The sequence below is a fragment of the Sceloporus undulatus genome, chromosome 3, assembly GCF_019175285.1.
Source record: "Sceloporus undulatus isolate JIND9_A2432 ecotype Alabama chromosome 3, SceUnd_v1.1, whole genome shotgun sequence".
In the NCBI taxonomy this organism is placed as follows: domain Eukaryota; kingdom Metazoa; phylum Chordata; class Lepidosauria; order Squamata; family Phrynosomatidae; genus Sceloporus; species Sceloporus undulatus.
In genome coordinates, this window is record NC_056524.1 from 95,453,227 (window position 1) to 95,473,989 (window position 20,763).

Here is a 20,763-nt window from a genome sequence, read left to right on the forward strand (position 1 = left end):
TCTCTGAATAAAGTGGTAAAAGGCAAGAGCTTAGTCCAGCCTGGGAGCACCAACAAGAAGCACGGATCCCTTCTACTCTCTCATCCATCCAGCCTTTAGGATGAGCACAAACAGCTTTGACTGCCAGAATTTTCTAAGTTCTTTGGCATCATTTTCCTTTGCATCTTTTGTTACATGCCCTTAAGTTTTACCCTCAACTTATCCATGAGTCATATCAAAATCCATAATTTTGGCCTCAAAACCTGCCCTCGACTTATACATGAGGTTGACTTATAGTCAAATATATACGGTAAACACACAAATGACACTCTGCTCTGCTCTAGACCCACAACGAATTCCAACTCCCAGAATTCCATAGCCTTGAGGCAGAAATAGTTAAAGCAGTGCCAAACTGGGTTATTTCTCCTTTTTGGATGCAGTCTAGGAACTGGAGTTTTGTGGGACATTTCGCCTCCTGCATCAGAAAGCTCTGGGGGACAAACTCCAATCCCCAGGCTTCCCTAGCACTGAGCCAGGACTAGATTATGGCTGCAGTGTGTTTTGGACCACATTTAAAGCAGGCAAAAAGCAAAAAGTCAGAGTTGGCATGTGGATTTTTAATGCAAGATCCAACAATGCACTCTTGATGTCCGAAAACAAGCAGAGTTTGGAAAAGGGAGGGTAATGCAGAGCAGGGGAGGAGGAACTCTGGCTCTTTTTCAAAAGTGTGGCCTTCCTCCTCTTTCCCTTGCAGGAGGAGTGTCTCTTTTTCACGGAAGAGGCTTTGCCCACAGCCAGCATGGAGGAAAGGTATGTCACTTCCACCCTGCCTTCCTGACCTTAAGGCTTAAGGGCTGCATCCACACTGCAGAAATAATCCACTTTGACACCTCTTTAGCTATCAGGGCTCAGTGCTAAGGAATCCTGGGGAAGGGTTGTTTGTTCAAGCACCAAAGCTGTCAGACAGACATAACCCCCAACTCCTGGGATTCTAAAGGCTGGAGCCATGGCAGTTAAAGTGGTGCAAAACTGGGTTATTTCTGCAGTGCAGATGGAGCCTTAGAGACAGAAAGCCACCTTCCTCCTCCTCCCACAGATTTAGCCTGCCTAGTTTTATAATGACTCTGCAAGATCATCTTGTTGCTCTCAGTGGTTCCCAAACTTTGTTTTTTCCAGGTAGAATTCAAGGATACAGCCCTCTTAGTCTGTAGAATCAGTATGGAAATGCATCTGAGGAAGTAGACTTTATCCCACAAAAGCTCATGCTGTCAACTTCTTTCTTTCAGGGAGGTCCACAACACACTGCAGAAATAATCCTGTTTGAGAACGCTTTAATTACCCTGGCTCAGTGCTAGGGAATCCTCGGAAGTGTGGGGCATTTAGCCTTCTCTGTCAGAGAGCTTTGGTGCCACAAGAGAATACAGTTCCCAGGATGTCCTAGCTGAGCCAGGGCAGTTAAAGCAGTCTCAATCTGGATTATTTCTACAGTGTATTTTGGACCTTGGGCAGCATCCACCCTGGAGGAATAACCCAGTTTGGTGCCACCTGGCTCAAGGCTATGAAATTCTTGTTTGAATAAACACATAGGCCCATTAGCAACCAACACTACACATGCAAATCACTCCTGCCTTTCCAGATCACACAATATATATAGCCAAGTCCTTTCCAGGCAAACTTTCTCTGAAGATGCCAGCCACAGATGCTGGCAAAATGTCAGAAAGAAACTCTGCTAGAACATGACCACATAGCCCGAAAAACCCACAAAAACTATGGATGCCAGCCATGAAAGCCTTTGACTTTACATTAAAATGTGTCACCTTACTCAGTTGCTAGGTCTTCCATCAGTTTTGTCAGATTCATGAATGTATAAATCTTGTTTTGTTAATTTTGATTCCAGATTCTATGCAGCAACATGCTTGGCCTTATTTGGATTGCTAAATTCTTATGGAATGGCTAGTGCTCTGGACATTAAACCTAACGTTGTTTTGATGCTGGCTGATGATCTTGGGATTGGAGATATAGGCTGCTACGGTAACAACACTATCAAGTAAAGTATTCTCAGCTTACCTTCCTACTAGTTTAAACCAGCTATGCACTTTAACTAAATAAAAGAAAGATTCATAACAGTCATTGATCCATCTGTTTTTTTTTCCATTCTATTTTACCTCATTATGACTTGAGCCTCTTGTGTTAACCATTATGCTCAACTGACTACAAATCAGAGGCGCTGCCAAAAACCAAAGACCATTTTATTACCGTATATACTCAACTATAAGTCGACCTCATGTATAAGTCAAGGGTAAAATTTATGTGCATGTAACAAAGGATTAAAGGATGATGGAAAGGAAAATGATCCCAAAGAACTTAGAAAATTCTGGCAGGCATAACTTTGTGCTCATCCTAAAGGCTGGATAGATGAGAGAGTAGAGGGGATCCATGCTTCTTTTTGGTGCTACCAGGATGGACTGAGCTCTTGCCTTTTATTCAGAGAAAGTGGATAGCTCACTTTTTATACATATAAGAGTTAACGTACAGTACATACAGTACACTGGCCCATGGATAAGTCAACCCAGGTTTTTTGGGTCAAATTTTTGACAAAAAAATTCTAGACTTACACATGAGTATATACAGTAATACTGTATATTATTTCCATCTTTTGGCATACTTCATTCTCCCTCTCCCCTGAGATAATATCCATTATTTTAGGACACATTAACCAGCTCTTGACTTCAACACAGGGATTTACTATTTTACATGTAAGGAAACGTATTATCCGTATTCATGTTTGTCATGGCCTCCCTTAGTGGTTAGGCCTCTTTCAGCCCTTGGATATGATGCTCTTATTACTAGGTGTTTGTATTCCACCACCTCAAAACCACAACTAAAGCCCATTCAGTTCTCTTGTCTTCTCTCGTATTCTGCCTTATTTTTCAACTTCAGCCTCTTTAAAGACGGCAGATTGGGAGTGAGAGAGAGATCCAAACTACCCTCACAATTTGTCCTCTTTTTGCCCATTCTGTCATTAGAGTGCCACCAACAGAGGAGTCAAGCTTGGAAAACTAACTTTTTAAAAACTACAACTCCCCAATTCCATTTGGCTTTGTGGCCGGATGGCATTCTGGCAGGGGATTCTCGGGATGACTGTCTCCAAAAGTTAATTTTCTGAGCTTTGTGGAACAGTAGCAGCAACAGACTTTCCCACTGCTGTGTAGAAGAGGGTCTCAAGGTTGACAATCTTTGTTTGTCAACAGATTTTCCACCACAACTAAAGGAGAATTTCATTTACCTCTAGTGGCCCTTGGAACATCCTTTCAGGGACCGTGGAGGATTGCTGCCTTACAGATCCTTGTTTCAATCCAATGATCACCACAGGTGGACACACAAAAGTTCACAACATGACAATAGCAATAGCAAACACATTTCTATACCACTTATCAGCGAAATAGCACCTCCCAAGTGGTTTACTAAGCTACAGAAGGATAGAAAGCTGAGTGGACCTTGGAGCCCTCCTCTAGGATCAAATTTATAGTGTTGTGGCTGCAGTACCAGCATTAAACCACTGCGCCACCAGGGCTCTTTCGACGACAGGGCTAGAGCAATGTGCATAGTTGAAAGACAGATCTTGCCAACAGTTTTCAGAGAGGTAGCCCAGTTAGTTTCTTGCAGCATAAACATGAGAAAGGCAGGGGGGGAATAAAAGGAATGTGGCAGCCCCTTTAACTAGGGTTGTGTGTTTCCTTTGTTTTTATTTGGGTTTTTGTGGTCAAGAGTAGTGTTATGTTGCATGCATGAATGTGTCTCTAGTTATCCTCTTTACATTTCTTTTGGAACCTCTTATACATTAGATGTCATTTGAAAACCATTTTTACTAGGCAAATTATTAGTAGTAGCATTTGGTAGCTTATATGCATATGATAGTGTGTTATTTCAGCTTTGTACTCTTGTAGGTCATAATGTGCTACCTAATTATATTAATATATCACATTTTTGTCTTAGGACCCCTAACATTGACCAGCTAGCAATGGAAGGTGTGAAACTTACTCAGCATATTGCAGCAGCTTCACTTTGTACACCAAGCAGAACAGCTTTCCTGACTGGCAGATACCCCATCAGATCAGGTGGGCATGCATGTTTGGAATGTCTAGGCAGATAGACAACTGAACTAGTTTGAAGAATTGAACAATATAACATCCCCTGTTGTTGTTGTTTTGTGCCTTCAAAGTTATTTCCAAATTATGGCAAGCCTAAGGGCCAGCCACATAACACCGGTACTTGAAGATCTTCATTGGCTGCCTATTTGCTTCCGGGCGCAATACAAGGTGTTGGTTGTTACCTATAAAGCCCTAAATGGCTTGGGCCCAGGGTACATAGAGGACCGCCTCTCTCCATATAATCCGCCCCGCACTCTCAGATCTGGGGATAAAATCTTTTAAAGGTTCCAGATGCGAGACGAGCTGTCACCACGCAAAGGGCCTTCTCAATCGCGGCCCCTAAGCTCTGGAACTTGATCCCCGATGAGCTCCGCTCGACCCCCTCCCTAGCCCAATTTAAAAAAGGGCTGAAAACGTATTTGTTCAAACAGGCTTACCCCCAATAGCCCTATTATGTTCCCCTCCCCCCATTGTTTAGCTTGGAAGTGTTGTTGTGTATTGCCGTTGTTTTTATGCTGAGATTGTAATGTTTTTATTGTAATTTTTTATCTGTCATTGGGATGATAAATCCCACTATTGTACACCACCTTGATCTATGGAAAGGCCGGATAGAAATAAAGTTTTTATTATTATTATTATTTATTCTTGGCAACATTTATTTAGAGCAGGCATGCCCTTGTCTTCCTCTAAGACTGAGAGAGTATGACTTGGCTAGGGTCACCCAGTGGGTTTCCTTGGCTGAGCAATGATTCAGACGATAGTCTCCAAAGTCATGCACCACTACACCACACTGGCATTATTATTATTATTATTATTATTATTATTATTATTATTATTATTTTCTTATATCCCACCTTTCTCCCAATATAGGGACTCAAGGCAGCAAACAAGAACTTAATACAATACAGTTTAAGAACAGTACAATATTAAAATATATACATGTAAAATTTAAAAAGCAATTAAACAATTTTAAGAGTTAAAACAATTATGAATTAAAATGTAACGTGTTAAAATACAAATTTTAAAATTTAAATTGTACATCATTTAAAACCCAGCCCTTATCAGCTTGAAAAGGCCTGACAGCACAAGTATGTCTTTATCCGCTGCTAAAAAGATAGCAGTAGCTCTCTAGGAAGGGATTTACCAAGCTTGGGAACAGCGACTGAGAAGGCCCTCTCTTGTTCCCACCAAACAAGCTTGAGATGGTGGTGGGACAGAGAGAATGGACTCTCCTGATGAGCTCAACACTCTAATGGGCTTGTAAAGAGAGATACAGTCCTTCAAATAACCTGGACTCAAGCTGTATAGGGTTTTATCGGTGAAGATCAGTACTTTGAATTGTGGCCAGAAATGGATTTGCAGCGAGTGGAGCTGTTGCAACAAGGGAATTGTATGTTCCCTGTAGCCAGCTCCAGTTAACAACCTGGCTGCAGCTCTTTGTGCCACCTGAAGTTTCTGAGCACTTTTCAAAGGCAACCCCATGTAGAACACACTGCAGTAATCCAAACAGGATGTAACCAAGGCATGTACCACCGTGGCCATCTCACTTTTCCAGGAATGGGCGCAGTTGGCGCACTAGCTTTAACTGTGCAAACACACTCCTGGTCACTGCCAAAACCTGGACATCCAAACTCAGTGTTGAATACAGAAGCACCCCCAAACTACGAATCTGAGTTTTCAGGAGAAGTGTAACCCCATCTAACACAGGCTGAATCCCTATTCCCAGATCTGTCTTTCGACTGACCAGGAGCACCTATATCTTATCTCGATTAAGCTTCAATTTGTTCACTCTCATCCAGTCCATTACAGTGGCTAGACCAGTTTAGGAGGGGAGCATCTTCCTTGAAATTAAGTGGAAAGGAGTGATAGAGCTGGGTATCATCAACATACAGGTGACTCCTTACTCCAAAGCTCTGGACAACCTCTCCCAGTGGTTTAAGTTAGATGTTAAAAAGCATAGTGGACAGCCAGCATCACCTTCCCCCAGCACCAGCTTCAAAGAATGCCCCCTCTAGAAAGAACGGAACCACTGTAAAACAAGCCTCATCCCATAGAAGCAACTCAGAAAGAGTTGATGTTTTCAAACGCTGTTGAGAAGTCCAGTAGAACCAACAGGGACGCATTCGCCCTATCCAGTTCACTGTATAGGTCAGCCACCAAGCTGTTTCTTTCCCATAGCCAGGCCTGAAATCAGACTGACATGGATCTAGATATTCTGCCTCATCCAGGACCCCCTCGAGTTGAGAAGCCACTACACAATCCAGCATCTTGTCCAAAATTAGAAGGTTGGAAACTGGCCTGTAATTGTCTAGTACAGTAGGGTCTAGGGAAGATTGTTTTAAAAAGAGGTCTTACCACAGCCTCTTTTAGGTGTGTTGGGACCATGCCTTGTTGTAAAGAGGCATTAATTACTTCCCTTACCCACTCCACCAGTCCTTCTCTGGCCAGTTTAATAAGCCAGGAAGGGCAAGGGTCTAGTATACATGTAGTGGTTCTCACCTCTCTAAGAACCTTGTCCCCATTTTCAGGCTGCACAAATTGAAAAGTGTCCATCAATTCTGGACAAGCAAAGCCAAGGTTACATTCACCAAAACTGTGTCAACTTTGGTATCTGCGTCACAGCCAATCCAAGTGATTTTATCAATGAAATGGTGGGTGAATTCTTCACAGTGAGGTGTTGAGTGACTTACATTCTCTTCAGGATCAGATCGTAACAGATCCCTGACCACTCAAAACAACTCAGCTGAATGGTTCTGTGCAGCTACAATAGCTTTAGTCAGACCTTTTTTGCTGCCTTTATTGCTTCACCATACCTTTTCAGGTAGATTTTAGCCTGTTTTTGGTCAGATTCACTTGAGTTTTCTGCCACTGTTGCTTTCACCAACCCTCATTGTTGCGTCTTTAAAATAATGAATTTTGTTCTTCATGAACAAAATAGAACATAGTAGGAGGATACTTATATGTATATCTTCCATTTATTTATCTAATTGTTCTTTTTAAAAACCATCCAACCCCACCATTAGTTTAGACCACTTTCATCATCATCATCATCATCATCATCATCATCATCAAATCAAAGAGCAGTTGAAAATCATGGATTAATTCAATAGTGGCTGTGGTCACAGAACTCCTGTTTCTTTCCAAAGCAGTCAAGTTATCTTGTTGCTCTTTGCAGGATTTGTAGGAATAATGGATACTTTATATGGTATTTCAAATTTTCTGCTAGAAAGCTACAGTTCATCCTCTATAAGAGCTATTGTTTGCAATACGCTGGGAACACTAGTTCAGAACAGTACACTAGAATTCCTTGGTAGAGATTTCTAAGTACAGTGGTCCCTTGGCTTACGTGGGGGATCCGTTCCGGACGTGCATGCCCACGTAAGCCAAAAACACGTAAGCTTGAGTCCCATTCAATTGAATAGGGCTCCTGCTCGTGGCATGGGAGACCGCATACACCACAGGTGCACACGCCATTCACTCTCCGTCGTGCAGCTTCCGCATAAGCAGGAAACCGCATGTGGGTCACCTGCCTATAGCGTGGGCGCACTGTACCTCACTGAAGTACAGATCCCAAGAACCTCTACGATGGTGCCATGACAGTTAAAGTGGTATCAAACTGATATAACATGCTGCTTTGTTATATGCAATATAAATAAGTGATTAGATTAATTCTCATCATTGTGTCAGACCTCTTTGTGCCGATCACCATTCCCTAGGTGTGGTAAGGCCTTAGGTGTGGTAAGGAAAGGATTGATTTGAGTTGCTGATATTACAACAGCCCTTTTCTCTGAGTGGGGAGTGTGTTATTCATAGCAAGATGCCTTAGATCCTGACTTAATGCTTCATCACACTAGGGGGCAAACAGGATTTAAATGAGAGTTAAACTAGAGAAAACCAGGAAATGACTGATGATTATCACATGACATTTCCTGGTTTTCTCTAGTTTAACTCTCATTTAAATCCTGTTTGCCCCCTAGTGTGATAAAGCAGTTAGTCATGTTTGAAATTAAGGAGACAAAGTATTCATGATTAACCTTTTGGTAGTAATTGCTCTGTTCTGAGTTGGTGCCTACATTTTTTTATTATTTATTTATTTATTTTGCAGTCCTGAGATCCATATTAATTTCTTTAGTGAGGGGGAAAATAACACTCAACCAAAGAGACTTTTTTTACATAAATTCTTGCACAACTCCCCCCACCAACATTTATAGATAGTAATGTTGGGGAATATATACATAAGTGTGTATATTTTTTAAATAACTGGATAGGGTTTTTCCTTGGTTAATGCAGGCATGGCATCAAGCAGTTCATATCGAGCATTGCACTGGAATGCTGGCTCAGGAGGACTCCCTGTCAATGAAACGACTTTTGCTAAAATATTGCATCAGCAAGGTTATACCACAGGACTGGTAGGTATGTAGATACTATGTCCATTCACTCAATGATATGGTTGTACTGTCTTATAAGCCTTCCCATTCAAGGACTGCTACAGTTACCCATTCCTGATCTACACGGATATCTATATAGCACAGAAAAGGAGGATGAGAAACAGGAAGTATAATGTTAACCATTTTCATAGAAAACCTTATAGGGGAAAAAATCATTTTTTCTTATAATGCCCTGGAACAAAGGAGTTCTACAAAAATGACAAAACTGAAGATAAAATTCATTTTTTAGAATAAAATGTGTTATTTACAGTTTTTCTCCCTCAATCTGTTCAGACATTAATATATGAAGTATATTCAAAAATAGTTATGACCTCATTTAACCTATTTCAGGTCTCAGAACAACTGAAATATGTTGGTTAAATAAATAAATAAATAAATAAATAAGGCATGCCTGGGTTGTAATATCATTTCTAGTAATGACATAGACATATCTTTGGAGCATATGAAGCTATCATAATCAAGCCATTGGTCTGTCCATCCCAATGTTGTGTACATTCACTGACAGTGGTACTCTAAGGTCACAATCAGTCTCTTCAGTGGTCTTTTGCTACCTGTGGACATGTCAGGAATTACTGCAAAAGGTTGAACATGGAACTTTATGCTTTCACCAAAGGCTAAATATGTTTCGCCCCATTGTTATGTCAGATGTGAGTCCAGATCCTGCCTCATGCATATTACTCTCAGACTCTTATGCAACATCACCTATTTTTCTCCTGTGCATCTAAAACACCTGACATGTGCAAAAGGCCACTACCAATGAGTATGTCACATTTTATTTATGAAGTAAATAAATCTGACCTTTATTGCTCTGTCAGCATTACATAAAATGTCAATTGCAGAAGTTGCCTTATAAAACTACTTTCACCTATTTCAGTGTCTAATGACATTCTAGGAAGTTAATTTTTGTTTTATATGATTAGTTAATGCTATTTCCATTTTTTGACCATGTGAAATAAGCTTGAGTTTTAGAAGTACTGGTTTACCATTTCCCACCTGATATTAAACAAGAGGATACTGTTAGGACAGAATATGAAGAAATAGAATGGTTCCCAGATGGAAAGGTGATCAGGCAAGGCTGCATTCTATCAGCTGTATATTTAACTTGTATGCCAGGAACATCATACAAAGGGCAGGATTGGATTCACAGAAAGGAGGCATGAAAATTGGAGGAAGGAGCATCAACAGGCTAATATATTTATCGTATATACTCATGTATAAGTCAACCTCATGTATAAGTCGAGGGCAGTTTTTGGATCTAAAATCATGGATTTTGATATGACCCATGGACAAGTCAAGGGGCAAACACTGGAGGATGTTACAAAAGATCTAAAGGGGGGGAGGACAAAGCACCACTTCCCTCCCTATATCTCACTCTCTGGACCTCTCCCAAGCATCAATCTCAGCATGGAAAAGGGGAAACAAACCTCAGCGTGCACATGTGCACACACACACACTCTTCCCCTTACGAGAAGCATCTCCAAGGCTCATGGCTTGCGAAAAGGAGGACAGACCCCACTGTCTCTCTGCTTGTCAGCCCCAGGACTCCAAGGTTCATGGCTTGCAGAAATAATGGAGGACAAAGCATTCTCTCTCTCTATGCCTTTCAGCCCCCAAGACTCCCCAGGCCCATAGCTTGCAGAAATGGAGGACAAAGCATTCTCTCTCTCTGCCTTTCACCCCCCAGTTTGAGACTCAAGCAACATGTGACGGAGTGACCTCCTGACTAGTCTCAGTTTCTGCCAACCTAGCTTTTTGAAAGCATGTAAAAGTGCAAAGTAGATAAATAGGTACCACTTTAGTGGAAAGGTAACAATGTTCCATGTATTCATGCTGGCCACATGACAACAAGTTGTCTTTGACAATACTGGCTCCCTCACCTTTGTAACAGAGATGAGTACCTCCCCCCCCCCCCCACAGTCAAACATGAATTGTCAATCATGTCAAAGGGAAAACCTTCACCTTTACCTTAGGATTGTCCATGCCAGTATATTTCCCATTTCTGTGTATGGATGGGAAAGCTGGATAGTGAAGAAAGTTGATAGAAAAAAAGCAACTTAGTTGAAATGTGTTGTTGGAGAAGAGGTCCAAGAATACTGTGTAATGCTAAAAAGACCAATGGATAGATCCTGGACCACAGGCCCATATTCTATCTGGAAGCCAAGATAACTAAACTGAGGTTGTCATATTTTGGCTATATCATAAAAAGAAAGGACTCACTGGAAAAAAACTATAATGCTTGGAAAAGTATAGGGCAATAGGAAAAAGATGACTGCAGAGGGAAAGCTCAATCAGAGAAGCTACGGCCATAAATCTCCAAGAGCTGAGCATGGTAACTGAGGATAGGATGACTTGGAGGATGACTCTCATACATAGGGCTGTTATGGGTCGAAGTTGACTTGAAGGAAGTTAACAACAAAAACCAACAAGTTAAATAATTTATATGGTTCCTATATTGTAACAGCATCCTGTGCAGTCATATTGGCCACATGACCATGGAGTCACCTTTGACAAAGCTGGCTCCCAGAGCTAAGTAATGGAAATAAGCATCACCCTCTACAGTTGGACACGACTTAATAATCACATCAAAGGGGTTGGCCTTTATGGTTCCCAAACTTATTGTATATTCCTTATAGTAAAGCATACTTTTGGAAGAGAAGGTGGGGAACCCTAGAAGCCACAAAACAGCACTTGGGCTTGCATATGGCCCAGAAGCTGCACTTGCACCACCCTTGTTGTAAGGGCATTGCTTGACACATGTTGCAGGGTGATATGTGAACTCTCCTTTGCACATTAGATCAATGGTGGGGAATTTGTAGTTCTCCAAATACTATTAGACTGTAACTCCCACCAGTTCCATGTCCAATTATAAGGAATGTTTAGAGTTGCATTCCAATAACATCTGTAGGATCATATGTACCCCATTCCTGCATTAAACAATCATTTGCTAAAAAAACATTAGTGATGCAGTATAAAAATACAGGTAAATAGCAGATTAAGAGCCTCCACTAACACTACTGTGATGTTTTACATTAATAGAAAACACACTCGCTCAAGCTTCTACATGGCATCCCTTTAGATCTTTAAGTATGACTATCATTTCACCTTTCCATCTCCACTTCACAGTTGAGCAGTCTTATTCACTTCCGTGATGCTTCAAAGGAACACTCTGAGAATACCGTTTCCCCGAATTTCCTTTAAGATTTTTTAAGACAATGAAAAGTACAACAACAATAACAGTCTGTTTTTCTTCATTTCCAGGGAAGTGGCATCAAGGTGTAAACTGTGACTCTGTCAATGATTATTGTCATCATCCCCTAAATCATGGCTTTGATTATTTTTATGGCATGCCTTTCACTCTTCTCAGCAACTGCCAGGACAACAAGACTCCAGATCTGGATGCAGCCTTTCAAGCGAAGCTGTGGTTTTACACTCAGCTCATTGCCCTAGCCATCCTAACAGTTTTTGCAGGGAAGCTTGCAGGGCTGTTCTCTGTTACTTGGAAGGGATGCATCTGGTTATCATTGCTCGGATTTCTATTTTTTGCTTCCTGGTATTCCAGCTACGGCTTTGTGAAATACTGGAATTGTATCTTGATGCGCAACTACGACATTACTGAACAACCAATGAGGCTGGAAAGAACAGCTTCTCTCATGCTAAATGAAGCAGTTTCATTTATTCAGAGGTAACTGACCTATTTCCTGAGATAGTAAAACCTGTAAAACTAGCAATGTTCGCTAAATGTGACTAAAACATTCTGATTTTTTTCCTTTGAAGCAACAAACACAGACCATTCCTTCTCTTTGTTTCTTTTCTACACGTCCACACACCTCTGTTTACCACAGAAAGATTTCTTGGGAAAAGCAGGCATGGTATATATGGCGACAATGTAGAGGAAATGGACTGGTTGGTAGGTGAGTTGGCTTTCCTTAAAAGGAAAAAAAAAACCTCTTGTCTTTGGACAGGCTTTGGTCATTCTCAGAAGACAAGGCATGTGCTAAGACACTGTTAGCATTCCATAACTTAGTTTTCCATCATGTGACTATCTTGAACATTTGATTCATTTCTCTACAGTAATAATTCACTGAATGCCTACCAAGAATCTACTTTTTCTGGTAGAAAGGCACCAAGGGAGAAAACTGTGAATTAATTATCATTGTCATCACCCTCTAAGTAATGACAATAGCTAATTATTTTTATAGCATGCCCAGAACACAGGATGATGGCTAGTACATTATCCCATCATGTCTCAAGGTGGTTGGTTACTTTTGCATAGCTGAAGGAAAAGTATAAAGAAAATATTAACATAAATGCACTGGTAAATCTGTTCTTGCTTTCATAGTAAATCTGTTAATGGTTATTTCTTTAATATGTAGGCCAGATTCTAAAAACTATTGACAAGGAAGGACTTAGAAGCAACACACTTGCCTATTTTGCCTCAGATCATGGAGGACAGCTGGAAGCTCAAGAAGGAGCAATCCAGCTAGGTGGCTGGAATGGCATATATAAAGGTAACTTGCATAGAAATACAGCAGTTATGTGGTGTCTAGATGTTGCTGGACTGTAACTCCCAGCATTCTTCACCCTTTACTGTGCTAGCTGGGGCTTCTGGGAGCTGCAGTTCTGGGAATGGGGCTTCTGGGAGCTGCAGTCCAATAACAGCTGGGTGTGTGATTCCCACCCTGGACTAGAATTTTAGAATGCAGTCTTGCTTGGATTGCATTCCAGAAACAGGTACATGTATTATTAATTTATTTATTGGATTTATAGTCTGCCTTTCTCCCAAAATGGGATTCAAGTTTTAATGACATTCTGTGTACAGTTTATGCATCTTTTACCTTTTAATGTATCTATTGCTGTTACATTTTATGATATTCTTCTGAATATATCAGAAATACTTACCCATTTTGTATTTTTATATTTTTAATGTTCCAAGACATTGGATCTTTCTTTGCTTATACTGATTAATCAAAGGGTTAACAGGGTGTATTGAATTAAACTGATTTAATGCTTTTGATTTTGTGATTTCACAATTTTGTGAATTATTCAGTCATTGTATTAGTAGAAATGTTAAATTCTCTGTCTTTGTTTTAATATTCTTTTGGGCTTCTGATTTTCTTTCCTCATGAAAAAAAATAATAAAAGTAAAATAAAAATTTTACCCATCTTGGGTGGAATAAAGTCTCTAATTGAAAAACATCAGTTAATGTTTAAGTTGTTTATACCTTTAGCTGTTTTGAAAACATATTGTAAAAGCAGAAGTATAAATATTTTAAAAACAATATTCTCTAAACCAGAGTTGGGCATCTTGTGATGCTCTAGATGTTAGACTGTAACCCACCCAGCGTAGCCAGTAGTAACAGATAAAGTTGGAGCCATAGGTTTTCCACCTTGCTCTAAAATATCACAGACCTGCACTTAACATGAATATGCTTATATTCCAAATATTGAATATAAATGAAGCAGTTTCATTTATTGAATATATTCATTATATTGAATATTACATTTTTTTGTATTATTTAATGCCACTATTCTCACTAGAATCCAAAATGACTAAACTAAGGCTATCATACTTTATCATAACATATTTTATCATTTAACGTTTTCTTAGTTGTGTAGACCCATATCCCACTAGGTTCTCACAGGCTTTTGAAGTTTTGAAGTTTTTCATATTGTCAAATGTTTCAGGTTAAGAACCAAGCCTTGGGGAAATTCATATTAATGATGGCAGTGTATGGATGAGACACTGGGTTTCATCCTGATTAGATACTTCCAAAAATAATGGTTCAGTCTCTCACCAGGTATCATGTCCCTTGTGCACATCTTGTAAAAATGTGAGATGGGATTTTTCAGTTACAAAAACATTTATTCTGTGTAGCTGCAACTCTTGTAATATTTGCTCTATCAAGTATACTCATGGAACTGGACCTAAGGGGAAAAGCAAAGGGAGATTCCCAGCCATCTATAATCCAAAAAACATGGAAATCAGTTAAAATCATCTTGTTTGTTTCCATAATGTTTCTCTTGTATTCCTAATCTAGGAGGCAAAGGCATGGGAGGCTGGGAAGGAGGAATTCGTGTCCCAGGCATATTTAGATGGCCTGGAATGCTCCCTGCTAACACTGTTGTGGATGAACCAACAAGCCTTATGGATATTTACCCTACAGTCACTCATTTAGCTGGAGGAGTTTTGCCTAAGGACAGGTATAGAACTTCCATTCTTACCAATACTGTGGGAAATGTACCTTTACATATAGAAAATACCTTTTCCAATATATGTCATCGTTGTTAGCTGCCCTTGGGTCAAACTCAGTTCATAGTGACCCTGTGTATAAGACATCTCCAAGCCACCATATCCTCCCTGATTGAATCTATCCAGCTGCCTTGTGGTCTTCCTCTCTTTCTGCTACTTTCTACTTTTCCTAGCATTATTGTCTTTTCCAGTGATTTATGCCTTCTCATGATATGGCCAAAATACAACAGCCTCAATTTAATCATCTTGGGCGCATTACAGACCACCATAAGGGACGTCCTCAGGACGTCCTAGGTTTAAAAAGGGGCGTCACTTGACGCCCCCAAGCCTAATACATCCTGAGGACATACAAGATGGCGGTGCCCCATCTACATGGGGGCCGCCATGATGGTGTCATGAACACGCTGCCTCCAAACGAGGCAGCGTGGATGTGACACCATCGCGCCACGCAAGGGCGCTTAGTGCGCCCTTTCGTGGGTGCAAAAGCTCCTTCCTGGTCTTGCGTCGCTGGCGCAGCCTTTAGATGGCTGCACCCAGCAACGCAGAGGAGAAAGGGGCCAAGCGGCCCCTTTCTCCTCCTCCCCGCTGCCGCGGGGTGTCCTTGGAGCTGGAAGCCCCAAGGACACCCCTTGCCAGGCCTCGGGGAAGTGGTCTTTTGCTGCTTCCCCGCGGCCTGGAAAGCGGCGGATCAGGGCCTCAGCGGCTGCCGCTCTAGCTGCTGAGGCCCCAATCCAGCGGGGAAAGGGGCGGGTGCAGGCCGCTTTTCGGCGGTCTGTAACGCGCCTAAGGTTCCTGGGAAAGTACAGGCTTGATTTGTACAAGGACCCATTTGTTTGTCTTTTTGGCTGTCCAAGGTATTCTCAGCACTCTTCTCCAGCACCACATCTCAAATGAGTTGATTTTCTTCTTGTTTGCTTTCTTCACTGTCCACTTCTCACATCCATACATAGTGATTGGAAATACCTTGGCTTGGACAATTCTAACTTTAGTGCTCAGTTCTACATCTTTACCATCCCAAGTCGTCTTCTTATTTCTTGACTTCAGTCTCCTTTCTGATCAATGTTTGATCCAAGATAGGGAAAATCTTTAACTATTTCTATTTCAAGCTGTGTTTTTGTTTGTTTGTTTGTTTGTTTGTTATCCAGAGTAGGTTTTTTTCCATTCAAGTATCCAGTAGCACTTTATTCTAAAACATATTTTCTACTATTATTGTGCAAAGCTTGTTATAGGGAGATTGTAACTTTCCCCCCTCTTATAGTCTTTCAAGTGGAAAAACAACATTTCCAGTCCAGTTGCACAGTGCCTGTGACATTGCTGGTTGTTATTTCCTCTGTCCCCTTTTTGTGAACTCTGGAAATGTTTCTTTAGATGGGAGAGGATGATACTCTTCTCATGTAAAACTGAAGCACAAGCATGCTCACATAACATTTAAAAAAATAGAATATTAAATACTTTGCTTCCAGCCACATCTTTCACCATGCAGTCATTCTGCTTCTGTCTCTAAACTTTAACAGTGGTGGGTTCCAGATAACACTGTTCTGTTTGTATAACTCCTGTGCTTCCCCATCACTAGTTCTTTTCTTTTAATTTCCTCAAAAATCTGTTAAGTTGCTGCCCAGTGCCTTGTGATTGGCATCACTAGTACTATGCATTTGGAAGCACCCTTGAAAAACTATGTTCTGTCAGAGCTTCTGGAAACCTTCTGCTTGACCTATTATTATTATTTTTTTTAAAAAAAACTAAATTTTTGTGTATATTATGTGTGTTATTTATGAATGTGCCTCCCATGGTTCTGTATTTAACCACATGCTGGAGTCTTCTTGGAGTTTTGTGCTTGTTTAAAATTAACCTTTTTCCAGGGTACAGTTAATTAAGCATTGGTGTCACTACATATTGTTCACAAGAAGGTATCATTTATTTATTTTTTCACTCACTCAATCACTCTTCTTGTCAGTCTTTCACTTGATGGCTTCTCTTTTCCGTACCATTACAGAATAATTGATGGGAAGAATCTGTTGCCTTTACTACAACAAAAAGTCAAGAAATCAGACCATGAGTTCTTGTTTCATTACTGCGGATCATACTTACATGCAGTTCGCTGGCATCAGAAAAATAGTGAGTACAAAGTCTCATAAGTGGGAAAATGTCTCTTCCTTTATAACCAGGGTCAGACATGGTTAGTACTTGGATGGGAGACCAAGGGAATAGCAATGATCTCCAGGCTGGACTAGGAAAGAACTCTACCTGAAACCCTAGAGAGCCATTGCTGTGTTAGACCTGATAGTACTGGTCTAGATGGACTAGTGGTTTGACTTCATATTAGGTTATTTGTTGTGTTTGCAAAATTAGATTAAATGGCCAAAAGCAATGTGAAGGGAATATACTGTATCTAATAAAAAGGGGGGGTTGGAGAGTTGTTTGTATGCATTTTGTGACATTGACAAGGGATTTTTTCCCAGATTTCTAATGAAATCCAATCTCTGGGGAACACTATCATATCCCATCAGCTTCATAATTACTATATCAGGAATTGTTGTTTTGTTTTTTCCTACCAGCTGGTGCCTTATGGAAGGCTCATTACGTGACACCAATATTCCACCCCAAAGATGCAGGAGCCTGTTATGGGAAAGGGATTTGCCCATGTTATGGAGAAGGTGTAACTCATCACGACCCTCCTTTGCTCTTTGATTTGTCAAGAGACCCATCTGAAGCAGTGCCTCTGTCAGCAGATACTGAGCCACAGTTTCACTCAGTCCTAAAACAAATAGGAAAGGCTGTGGAGGATCATCGGAGAACTCTTACTCCTGTCCCACAGCAGCTGTCTCTCTACAACATTATGTGGAAACCATGGCTACAGCCTTGCTGTGGGACATTCCCATTCTGCTGGTGTGATAAGGAAAGTGCCAGTACACCTTCAGTTAATGTTGGCTAGCCAAAGCATATTGCTGCAATGAAGTTTTTAGTATAGAGAATGCCAACCAAGATCATGAAGTCACACTCTGAAGAAACTCAAAAAGGAGGAGGGGAATAGCATAAAAAAGATATCTGACAAGATATTTCAGGTTCCATTTTTGCATTGCCCTGGGCATCCTATGTTCCAACCTATGAGCCAGTGCCTATGCTTCATGACTGGTAACTGTGCTCCAAAATCAGTCTCTTTCTGTCCCATTTTCTGCCCTTATTTTGCTAAAGCTTGCTCTGACACCCAACCCCCCAACTCCATTTCAGAGAAGCTCTTCCTTTCTCTCCTCTTCTCCTCTGATCCCTTACCCTTTCTGTAAAGGTCTCCCTTACTAGCATTATGCGTTTTTCCCCACTTCCCTTAATTTTCCTTTCTTACTAGATTTTCACTGAATCATTTTTATTGTTTGTTTCCCTATTCTCTTGTGCAGGGGTGGGAAGGATGTCATCCATGGGTTGTAATCATCTTTTCAACCTGTTTTTACAGCCCTCTCAGAGGCCCTCCAAAGTCTCTAGACCTCCGCATTTTTAAAAAACAAAAGGCAAACTTTCCCCCAAAACACTGAAGAGTGATATTATGTACTCAAAACAGCTCTGAACCACCCCACCCCCACTTACATCCCCCTCTCCAGCCTTCCTCGGTAGATGAAGAAATAGGGGGCAACCAAGGAAGGTGGCCCTTGAGAACTTCAGCAACCAAAAAAGGTGGCCCTTGAGGACTTCACCGGTACCAAAAGTGGGCATCATCCTTGCTGCAGTTGTCTGTCCCTTTTCTAGTAACTAACCTGCCCTATGCCCTCTCCTATCTGGTGTGTTATTTTGTTCTCAATAAACCCAGACCTATTTCCCACTTACTTTTCCTCTTTCCTAGTCTTTTGGCCCTGTGTGCAATGCAGATCAAAAACCTTTTGGTATCTGACAATATGAGAGCCAGCGTGATGAGTGTTTGGGTGTTGGGCTAGGTCTCTGGAGACCAAGTTTCAAATCCCTGCTCATCCATAGAAACCCATTATGGGCAACTCACATAGTCTCAGCCCCAAAGAAAGGCAATGGCAAACACCCTCTGAACAAATTTTCCCAAGAAAACCTCATGATAGACTTTAGGGTCTCCATAAGTCAGAAATGACTTTTTTAAAAAAGATTTATTTCTAGCCTGCCCAATCACGAAGAATCTGGGCGGGTTACAACAATAAAATACATCAAATTACAATAGAGTTTTAAAAAATCAAGCCCTAGATCTGTCACACAGCAACAATAATCTGACAGACTCGTCCTTGCGGTAGCTTTTCCATTCCCCCTTCTTCTTGAGGCTTTGTTAACATACAAGGTGTCATTTACTCTCTCTGCATTATCACACATTTGGTAGGTTTTTTGAATTATACTAATCTTGTTAAATTGCAAGGAAGATGAAGATCAGCAGTTACCTGACTGTATACTGATTTCCTTGCATTCAGATATATCCAACTGATTTATTGCATGCTTCCTATTTCTTTTTTTTTAATAATCTTTATTAAATTTCAATTTTAAAAGACAGAGTATGCATTGATTTCTAACAATATTATTATTACATTTATCGTAAACTCTGCACCCTTCCCTCCCTCCCCCTTTTTCTACTCTTATTGTGCTGTTACACTACTTAGCTATTTTACTTCTATTCCTCAACAGTGTTATAAAAAAATCACTCTCCTGTGTCTCTCAATTACCTCTGTCTCTCTAGCTTATCTATACATTAATCATTCTTCTTTATGCTCAAAAATACAAAAGCGGTGTAATTATGTCTCTCCAATCCTATTTCAACATTCCATCTATTTCCCTTTTATATACATATTCTTCAAGTTTAACCATATCGGGTCTTCTTCTGTCCTCTCCTCGCCTTTAAGTTTCATTGTTAATAAATCCATTTCTATCACATCTAAGCTTTTTTCTAACCACGAATCAATTCCAGGTGCTTCTTCATTTCTCCAATACTTTGCGACTACTATTCTTGCAGACGTAATTAGGTATAATAAGGGTTTAATTTTTTTCCTCAATTCTTTATTTTCCACTATATACAATAAGTACATTTCTGGCAGTTTTGGGAAATCTAATTGTATTATTTTAGTTATTTTCCTATGTACTTCTGTCCAAAATTTAGAAATTTTGGGGCATGTCCACCACATATGGTACAAGCTTCCTATACTTTCTCCACACCTCCAACAATTATATTTTTCATTTTTATACATTTTTGATAATCTACTTGGGGTCATGTACCATCTGTATATCATTTTGTAATAATTCTCTTTTATATCCGCGCATAATGTAAATTTGAGATCCTGTCCCCATGCTCTTTCCCATGCCTCTAATTTGATGTTCCTACCTATATTTTGAGCCCATTGTACCATATTGTGTTTTATTTGTTCCTGTTCGAGTTCCAACTTTAGCAACAATTTATAAAATTTAGAAATTTTCTTTTTCCCTCTATCTAATATGATCACATCTAATTCAGTCTTTTTTATAGTTATTCCAAATTGTTTTATATCCATCTTATATCTTTCTATTAATTGATAATATAAAAACCAATTTACTTTAAATCCTTCCCTATTAAGTTCTTCTCTTGTTTTTAATATTAATTTCCCTTCTACCAATTTCAATATATCTTTATATTTAAGCCAATCCTTCCCTTCTATTTTTCCTCTTTTTAGAATCGCTTCGTGTGGTGATGCCCAGTCTGGTAATTCCTTATATAATTTTTCTCTATAAGTTATCCATACTTGCCAGAGTGTTTTCCTTAGAATATGATCTTTAAATTCCCTGTTTAAATCTACTTTATCCCACCACATATAAGCATGCCATCCATATCTTAAATTAAAGCCCTCTAAATTCAACAGTCTTTCGTCTTTCAATTCTATCCATGTAATCACCCATTCTAGACAACTGGCGTAAAAATATAATTTTAAATTTGGAATCCCTAATCCCCCTCTGTCTCTATCATCTA

General features: G+C 40.2%; 1 protein-coding gene across 2 annotated transcripts; it reads left to right on the plus strand.

The window, feature by feature from the left end:
* Nucleotides 1-734: 734 nt before the first annotated feature.
* LOC121926221 (arylsulfatase D-like) lies at nucleotides 735-19,425 on the plus strand. Of its 2 annotated transcripts, XM_042459006.1 has the most exons (10): nucleotides 735-789; nucleotides 1,877-2,026; nucleotides 3,976-4,097; nucleotides 8,421-8,543; nucleotides 11,837-12,260; nucleotides 12,353-12,489; nucleotides 12,952-13,086; nucleotides 14,617-14,779; nucleotides 16,822-16,943; nucleotides 17,384-19,425. In XM_042459006.1, the coding sequence occupies exons 1-10, from the start codon at nucleotides 779-781 to the stop codon at nucleotides 17,758-17,760; spliced, it is 1,764 nt and encodes a 587-aa protein (XP_042314940.1). In that variant the 5' UTR covers nucleotides 735-778; the 3' UTR covers nucleotides 17,761-19,425. The 2 variants fall into 2 exon arrangements, with proteins under 2 accessions (XP_042314940.1, XP_042314941.1); XM_042459007.1 differs by lacking the exon at nucleotides 735-789 and having other exon boundaries at nucleotides 1,875-2,010.
* The last annotated feature ends 1,338 nt before the right edge of the window (nucleotides 19,426-20,763 follow it).

What these genes read in the sequence shown, in the direction of transcription:
- LOC121926221 (XM_042459006.1), top strand. An exon ending in TACGGTAACAACACTATCAA is followed by an intron (nt 2,027 to 3,975) that starts GTAAAGTATTCT and finishes TTTTTGTCTTAG; the next exon opens with GACCCCTAACATTGACCAGC. An exon ending in CTGGAATGGCATATATAAAG is followed by an intron (nt 13,087 to 14,616) that starts GTAACTTGCATA and finishes TTCCTAATCTAG; the next exon opens with GAGGCAAAGGCATGGGAGGC.